General features: G+C 43.5%; 1 protein-coding gene across 3 annotated transcripts in view; it reads left to right on the top strand.

Annotated features, from left to right (window-relative positions):
- Positions 1-4,392: 4,392 nt before the first annotated feature.
- Positions 4,393-8,714, top strand: part of cax1 (cation/H+ exchanger protein 1) — a 68,371-nt gene continuing 64,049 nt past the window's right edge. For all 3 annotated transcript variants that reach the window (XM_072241588.1, XM_072241589.1, XM_072241586.1), the window contains exon 1: positions 4,393-4,545. In XM_072241588.1, the coding sequence (XP_072097689.1) occupies positions 4,482-4,545 (64 nt within the window). In that variant the 5' untranslated portion in view covers positions 4,393-4,481. The remainder of the gene's footprint in view (positions 4,546-8,714) is intronic.

Below are 8,714 nucleotides of genomic sequence, written 5' to 3'. Positions count from 1 at the left end.
ATGTACAAACTCCTTCGAGATGATGTCGGATTCAAACTCCAGACTGAGCTGTAATAGCACCGCACTAACCACTTTGCTGCCATGGTGCTCGCAGTTGAGCTGCGCGCAGCAGGAATGTGTGCCTGAACTTGCTCAACTACCCCGCTCTTTCCCACTTTTTTCATACCCTATTTTCAATTTGAAATTGACTGCTGTAACTAGGTTACAGTGAGGAATTCTCTGCTGCCACAGCAGTGATTTACCACTCCACACCCTCTCCCTACCTATCAAACTAGTATGAGCGAGTGCGGACAGAACTAGGTGCTGGTGTGATTGTTGTCTGCCAATTGTAGTCCAACAATGAATAGCTACTTGGTGACCGCACAGTCAATGCCAGTGGGGTATATACCAGGTGAATTGAGGAGCTGTGGAATGGACTGACAATTCTTACTGTTGTGGCTGAGGTAGTTGTTTCAAACTCGGAGCGGTTATGTGGTGGATAGCTTAGTTGGGTATTTTACATCTCAGTACCTGAGATGTTGCAAAAATATTTGATTTCATATTGGTAAGTATTTGTCTTGCTGGGCCAAGCTTTACCTCTTTTAATAAGTTACAATGCTGTTATTCAGTTTGAGCTGTTGAGATGACTACAGTTCAACACACAACCATTCTTTTTTTGGTGAGCACAAGGTCAGTCTCATTGGTTTCAGCTTTGCTTGGCAAAATGTTGTCTTAATGTCAAGGATATTTACTCCCATTTCTCCTCAGGAATTCAGAAACTTCGCATTGATGGCGGTAGATTTCGGTTAAGTACATTACCATTTCCACTCTCCAGTTTCCACCACACAACCAATTAATGTGACCATACATCAAAGAATTAGTTTAACTCAGTGGCTGCTGGTACAGATGTATTGCAGACCCATTCTTGTAATGGTTTCAATCTCCCTGGCGAGACCTCCATACCAACTTTCTCACTTTACAGAGCCAGCCTGGCTTTGGTAGTATTGTGGCCTCCAAGGCTGAAGATGTAGAGTGCAGAAACTCATACAGATGATAGCTCAATGTAATGTTAAAGAGAGCAAAAAAATCAAAGATACTCTTTAGAAGATTAATATTTGTCCAAATTTGATCCAAAAGATTCTCTGAAGAGCAGAGTAGTTGTATCCTGCCAACTTTTCCTCATCCGATAATAAGCTCAGTGGTGCTTTTGTTATGGGACGTTACTGGGTACAAAATGACTGCCATGTTTCCCTACATAGGAACTGCATGTCAATAGTAATCCATTCATTATGAAGTGTTGTACAATGTAATTTCTATGGCATAAGTTGGATAAAGGTAAGCTAAGTTGGTTTGTTAATCATTGCGCAAACACGAGGAAATCTGCAGATGCTGGAATTTCAAGCAACACACATCAAAGTTGCTGGTGAACGCAGCAGGCCAGGCAGCATCTATAGGAAGGGGTACAGTCGATGTTTCGGGCCGAGACCCTTCGTCAGGACTAACTGAAAGAAGAGGTAGTAAGAGATTTGAAAGTGGGAGGGGGAGATCCAAAATGATAGGAGAAGATTGGTGGGGGGGGGGGGAATGGAGCCAAGAACTGGACAGGTGATTGGCAAAAGGGATATGAGAGGATCATGGGACAGGAGACCTAGGGAGTAAGAAAGGGGGAGGGGGAAGCCCAGAGGATGGGCAAGGGGTATAGTGGGAGGGACAGAGGGAGAAAAAGGAGAGAGAGAGAAAAAATGTGTGTGTGTGTATATATATATATATATATATATATATATATATATATATATATATATATATATATATATATAAATAAATAATGGATGGGGTGCGATGGGAAGTGGGGCATTAGGGGAAGCTAGAGAAGTCATTGTTCATGCCATCAGGTTGGAGGCTACCCAGATGGAATGTAAGGTGTTGTTCCTCCAACCTGAGTGTGGCTTCATCTTTACAGTAGAGGAGGCCATGGATAGACATATCAGAATGGGAATGGGACATGGAATTAAAACGTGTGGCCACTGGGAGATCCTGCTTTCTCTGGTGGACAGAGCGCTCTGGCTCCATCCCTCCCCCTCCTGTCTTCTCCTAGCGTTTCAGATCTCCCCCCTCCCCCTCCCACTTTCAAATATCTTACTATCTCTTCTTTCAGTTAGTCCTGACGAAGGGTCTCGGCCCGAAACGTCGACTGTACCTCTTCCTAGAGATGCTGTCTGGCCTGCTGCGTTCACCAGTAACTCTGATGTGTGTTGTTAATCATTGGGTAGTTGATCATTGTGATCTGCAGAACTGGGGTGAGTTAGACCAATCAAATTGTCAGCACTGTCTACATTCTCACCAGAAGATGAACTTCTCACCTATCCTAAGGAAATCAAAAGTAGAACACAAAACCTCAGTGGTTCTGAAACATCAGATGAAGAAGCATTTTTCTCTAGCTGTTTCCAATGTAGCTGAAGAGTTTTAGACTGTAACTGTTTGCTACAGTTGTTCAGCCAGAAGGACAGACAAGGCTTGAGGCCTTCCTCATTTTCTTGTCTAAGGATGGTAGGTCATTAACATTTTCAACTTTAATTCAAGCAACATAAGTTTTACATACTGAAATATATCCCCATTCCTATGTATTCATTAGAAAAATCCTGAAACAGCTATGTATAAGGAACACTGCATAGTCTGCTAGTTCATGAAACGATCTCATCGCACTTTCTTAAGGCTAATTAGGGGTGGATCATAAATGCTGACCTTTGAATCTAGCACTCACATTCTACCGATAATGACTGAGAAAGGCTTCTGGTATTTTCGTGGTTGGAGTATTAAATCCAATTTTATTTACAGATCTGGTGAAGGATATTAGGATTTTAAGGTTGTTTTTGATAGAAACGAAGTTCAAGAAATATTCACCAAGTTCAGATTTTGGGTGAAAAACCTATTTTCAGAACTGAGTATTACTAGTATTTTACATCAGCTGCACTTTTTTTTGCCTTTTGCTACATAGTTTAAGGACAAACTGGGGCCCTTAAACCAGTATCTTAAAAATATGTACAGTATTTTAAGACACTGGAATTCCTTTTGGGGGCATTAGTGAGCTAAATATGGTGTTACAGTACTATACAAACTATTTAACCTAATTTTAGGTCCCCAGCTGCTGTGATTCAGAGATTTGATGTTTGTATTTTAGAATACTAAATTAGTGATTTAACCACTCTGTGACCATACCCCGTGAACTGACATGAGCAGTGAGAGAACAGGAAGGCAGAAGTATCTGTGTTTCTGAATATCTTGGCAGAGGTAGCTGGGAGATTATTCTGAGTTGAAGCAAATGAAGAACTACTGATAATGCTGACTGCCCTTAAGACGGGGGTTAGGACCTTCTCCAGTGGAGAAACAGAGAGCCTGCAGGAGTGTGGAAATGACTGAATATAAAAATGAATAGTAGCTTTCAAAAAGAATTGTATATATAATTAGAAGGGAAATACTAACAGCGATTTCAGAGTACGTGTGGCATTCCAAATTACTTGTATTCTATGCCCATAAACTTCTACACGGGTAATTGCATTCTAAACGTGTCCACAACAATTCATAATAAGCTGGTGACTAGCATGGAAAGTCATGATTTTTAAGCTACCATGGGCGCAGTGTTAGTGAATTAGTTAGTTTAGAGGCTAGAATTCAAATCACATGCTTAGCAGCTAGCAACAGGAATTCTGCAGATGCTGGAATTTCAAGCAACACCTATCAAAGTTACTGGTCAACACAGCAGGCCAGGCAGCATCTCTAGGAAGAGGTACAGTCGACGTTTCGGGCCGAGACAGACTGGCAATGAAAGTTCTCGATTGTCATTGCAGCCCCATGTGCTTCACAGTTTATCGAGGGGAGGGCAATCTGATAACCTAAACCTCTCTGGCCTATATGCAACCTTGGTACTAGACCCTCTGAAAATTAATAAATGACCAAATACAATTCTACTCTACTGGCCGCCTCACCTTTCCCCAACAATAATAAACCCTCATTGTAATTCCGTTTTATCAAGTACCGTTATTTAGCATGCAAGGTTTTTTAAAAAAACCGAACTGTTGAAGGAACTCGGTGGGTCGGGGTGCTTATGTGAAGCAACTGGACAAACGGCGTTTTTTTTCAGTATTTTTTTGTTTCAGATTTCCAGAGTTCCCATTTTTATCGCAACGAACCACTTTTGCTTTCCATTTCTTAAACATATTCGAAATGCAGATTTTTCGCCCCCTCCATTATAATTAACATTCTGAAAGCATCGGGACTGGGAAGTTGTAGTTTTTAAACAAATCATGAAATAAGGGTCGAAGGAGACGGAGGACTACAGCTCCCAGAGAGCATCGCTACTACGCGTTTTAGGCTATCGGGAAACCTGCGTGCTGGTTATAAAAGGAGGAGAGGCGGGGTTCGGCCGGCTGATGAGAGTTGGTGCGGGTGGCTGGTCGTCCCTGGGTTGATAGTTGTAGACCGCCAGCTGCCACCCTCCTTTCGACATGTCGGAGATAGAGCAGGAGCCCGAGCTGGGCGGCCGGAGACGGAGCACCCAGGACGCGTTGAGTAAGGAGCCGATTGAGCTTTGTCATGTGGCCGCCCGGCACCGGCACCTGACCGTGACCATGACCCTGACCCTGCCCCGCTACCGTCTCCGCCGCACCTCTAGACACCTGGCCGACGCTCGGCTTGCTGCCAGAATCGGGCACTTCTTACAGTTTTAATTCTCCATGTCTGTTCCTCCCCCTACCAACGATTAATATACGATGTTGGGTATTTGTGGGGACCTGGAGGTGGTGAGAAGGAGTTTCAGACAATTACTTAGGAGGTTCTTGGCTATTTGGGAGGAGGCGCTGGGGCTAAGCCGGATGATGCAGTGTCTAATCATTGCATCCAGCGCCATGGTTTTCAGATGCAAAGTGGAATGTTTCAAGACGGAACGTGTGGGAAAAGTCCGGAACGTTAGAGCGAGCCCTTTCAAAGAGGCGGTATAGTCACCTTCACGATGGGCTGAATGGCTCTCTAATCTGTATCATCCCTTACAGTTGTGTTTTATGGAGGTCGCCGATATTTTGCTAGCTACTTATAATTACTCAGTATACAATGTGAAATGTAAAATATCAAATTTAGACTAAACTATTTTAGTGGTTTCCATTTAGCTAACGACTTCAACTTCCTGTTTCGTAATTTATATGCTGCTAAAATGTGGACAGTTTGAGCAAAACTTGGTTCAGCCCACTTTAAATATCAGGATGACTGGTTGCAATTTCTTTGTTTCCTCCTTTGGAGGTTAGTTGATCAACTGTAGTAGTACTGATACTCCTGTATTGTCTCTGTCACAACTTGGACTGTGTGCGGTGTAGCCTAATGAGTCATTATGGCTGATTCTGATACCTCCGACAACTGGAAGGATGTGGCCATAGTCTTCACTCCTCATCACAAACCGTTTCTGAAATTGAGTTGACAACCTAGCATGCATGTTGTCAGTCTCTTCTCATCTCTTGTAATTTTGCCTGAATCTAGTCCTGCATTTAAAATCCATTCAGCACCTCTCTTAATTCCAGATTTGCTTATTCAAAGTGCCCGTGGCTGCCTCATCTTGATACACTCTCCGTAAACCTGAGGCCAGATACAGTTGCTCATGTATGGCTATGTTTGCAGACTCCACATCCTAGTTTCCAAGTCTTTCTATGGCTTTGCCCTTCCAGTTCCTCGTAAACTATACACCTCTGATATCTTTATTCTTTCATTTCTAACCTCAGCTGCCTCTGAATTTGATTACTGCACTATTGCCATGCTCTCTGCTGCTAATGCCCTATGTTCTGCTTTCAGATCTTACCTCTGACCTCCTCTTAAGACAATGCTTAAAAGCCTAACTGTTGAGCGAAGTTTCATGGTAAAATAGTGTGCAAGTTTATTTGAGGATGAGTTCTTTATTTCTTCCAGTGTTGCTAAGAGCCTTTTGCAAGCTTTAATGTATTAATGCTAAATAAACAAGGTAATAGGAAAAAGAACTTCAATTTTAAATTCATCCTGTGTATAAAGGGATATCACACATCCGTGGTGCCTCTGATATCACCATTGGAGGGATACTTTTTTGTAGTGATGCTGTGGAGTGAAATGGAGTGTGTAACACATAGAACAGTACAGGCCCTTTGGCCGATAATGTTATGCCAACCCTTTAACGCACTCTAAGATCAATGGAAGCCTTCCGCGACCACTGTTCTATTCTATTATACTTCTATTAAAATATACTTCTATTTTTCTACCACGCATGTGCCTTCTGTAGCTACCTCTACCACTGACCCTGGCAGGGTGTTCCATGCACCCACCATGCTGTGTGTTTAAAACAACAGCATCTTACATTGCCTCTCTGCTTTCTGAGCCTTTTCCTTCTGGTTTGGGACATTTTCTTTGGTTTAATATCTGCTGGAGGAATCTTTTAAAATCCTGTCCGAATGGAACTATTGAATGCCAAAGCGCAGAAAGAACCCTTTTAGCCCATCATATGCAGTACTTTGTTTTAAGATCATAAGCCATAGCAGAATTCGGCCACTCGGCCTCTCTGCTATCCCATCAAGGCTGATTTATTATACTTCTCAACCCCATTCTCCTGCCGTCTCCCCATAACCTTTGGCACCCTGACTAACCTAGAACCTATCAACCTCTGCTTTAAATGTACCCGATGACTTGGCCTCCACAGCCGTCCGTGGCAACGAATTCCAGAGATTCTTCACTGGCTGAAGGAATTCCTCCTCATCCCTGTTCTAAATGGGTGTGCCTCTATTCTGAGGCAGTCCTGAACGTGGACAGTCCCGAGTCTGGCTGTGAAGAGAAGAAAGAGGGGGGTTGGGCATGGGCCAAGCAACCCCATCCCTAAAAACCCAGAGCTACAGAAATACCAACCGATGCTCCAAAGACCTCATCCCCAGGAGAGGAAGGATCTTCACCTCAGAGATGTGGTGAAGGCCTTGGGGCCTATCATCGAGGAGAATGGCCCAGGACAGAGGATGCTGGCAAGCTCCTGTCAGCAGCCTATGCCCTAGTACAGGTGATGGGCTTAAGATCAATTCCAAATATAGTATAAAAGGTTTCCGTTTGACTCACTTCAGAGTGAAGGTTTAAAGTCGAAAGTACATTTTGAGGTAGTGCAAGAAGAACTAGTCTTTTTATTTTTAGAAAGCAGAAGCTCATTGGAGGGACCTCTTGCATGGAGGTAATCATGTTCGAATGGGTGGCACTTTTCATCAGGATGTGGGAGTGATAGGGAAACATGTTCAGTGATATTGGAGGGCAGCCTGTCCATAAAATAGTGAAATTTTCTTCTTGTGCAGAAAAATTCTGCAACCCCTTAAAACATTTTGTACCAACCAAATTGAGGCACAAGCTCCATCTGCCTTGATAGGTGGGGAGATTAGCATTGAGTGTGCATGAACTCTGACAACATCTTGGATAAATGTCTTAAATGGTCCAGAATTGAGAGCTTTGGAAGTTGTAATTCACCAAATACTTTGAGCGTGTTTCAATGATCTTGTGCAATTCTGTTTTCCCAATTATTAGTTTATTGAACAATATGTATGTAACTTTTTTTTGGATCTTCAGGGAAGGGTTATGTATTTCAGATTCAGTGATTCCCTCAATTCTGATCTTACTTTCCAAAACCCACTTCCCATTCTTTGCTGATTATGACTGTTCTTAATTTTGATAGTAAAATTTTGAGGGCAGGCAAGTTATAGCAATTTATCACCTGTTCCTAATAAAGTGTACTGGAAGTGGTGAACTTCAGCCTTGTTCTGGCAACTCCTGTGACGACACCGGTGCCAAGCTGTATCAGCCCTTGTCCTTCCCTTGGACAACATCGGTGTCATGGAGAGGGGAGACTTGCAGCATGGGCAACTGCCGGTCTTCCATGCAATCTTGCCCAGGCCTGCGCCCTGGAGAGGACACTCCAGCATCCCATCACCGCAACGGCACAACATGGAAAGCAGCAGTCTACCGGTTATAAGCCTGTGCCGAGACTGTCACTCCTGTGTGGGACTCTACAACCACAACAGGCGCTGCTCTAACACAGTCTGAAGCAAGACTTTCCAGGTGCAGATCCATGGTCTCACGAGACTAACGGATGCCACCACCACGTGATTGTGGACAGGAAGCTAATCATGCATTTCACATGACACACTGTCAATATGTGACAGCTGAAATTTTGGACAGAGTTCACAAGCAGCTCCCACATTTGGAAACCTGATGAGGACAAGATCATCTGGTATTTGGAGAGATAATAGGAGGACATACTTTTCTCTGAAAATGATGGCAGAGGGAGACAGAACTTTGGGGAGATGATACTTCCAATGGTGCAACGCTTCCCTTTTACTATACTGCGGAATTTTAACCTGGGAATGATCCAAATCCATGGAGTACCTCTTGAATCCACTACTATCGGAGATGTTTGATATTGTGATGTTTGCTGAGCTTGGCGATTATCTTGCAGGCGTTGCATCGCCTGCCAATCAGTGTGCAGTTGTCGTGTCTCTTTCTGGGAGTGCTTGCTTTTTTATAGTGCCACTTCCCTCAGACCTGATTATTTTCGGGGGGGGGGGGTGTCTATATAAACATGAGCTCTCCCCGAGAGAAACACCAACAACTGTGCACAGAGTTTGTCACCTTGACTGGTAATGAAACATCTGTAAGCTGATTGCCTCACTCTGCGAACACTGCAATATCAAATGCCTCAACCT

This window comes from Mobula birostris, chromosome 23 (genome assembly GCF_030028105.1).
Source record: "Mobula birostris isolate sMobBir1 chromosome 23, sMobBir1.hap1, whole genome shotgun sequence".
NCBI classification, from domain to species: Eukaryota; Metazoa; Chordata; class Chondrichthyes; order Myliobatiformes; family Myliobatidae; genus Mobula; species Mobula birostris.
This window is presented reverse-complemented; position numbering and strand designations above follow the sequence as displayed.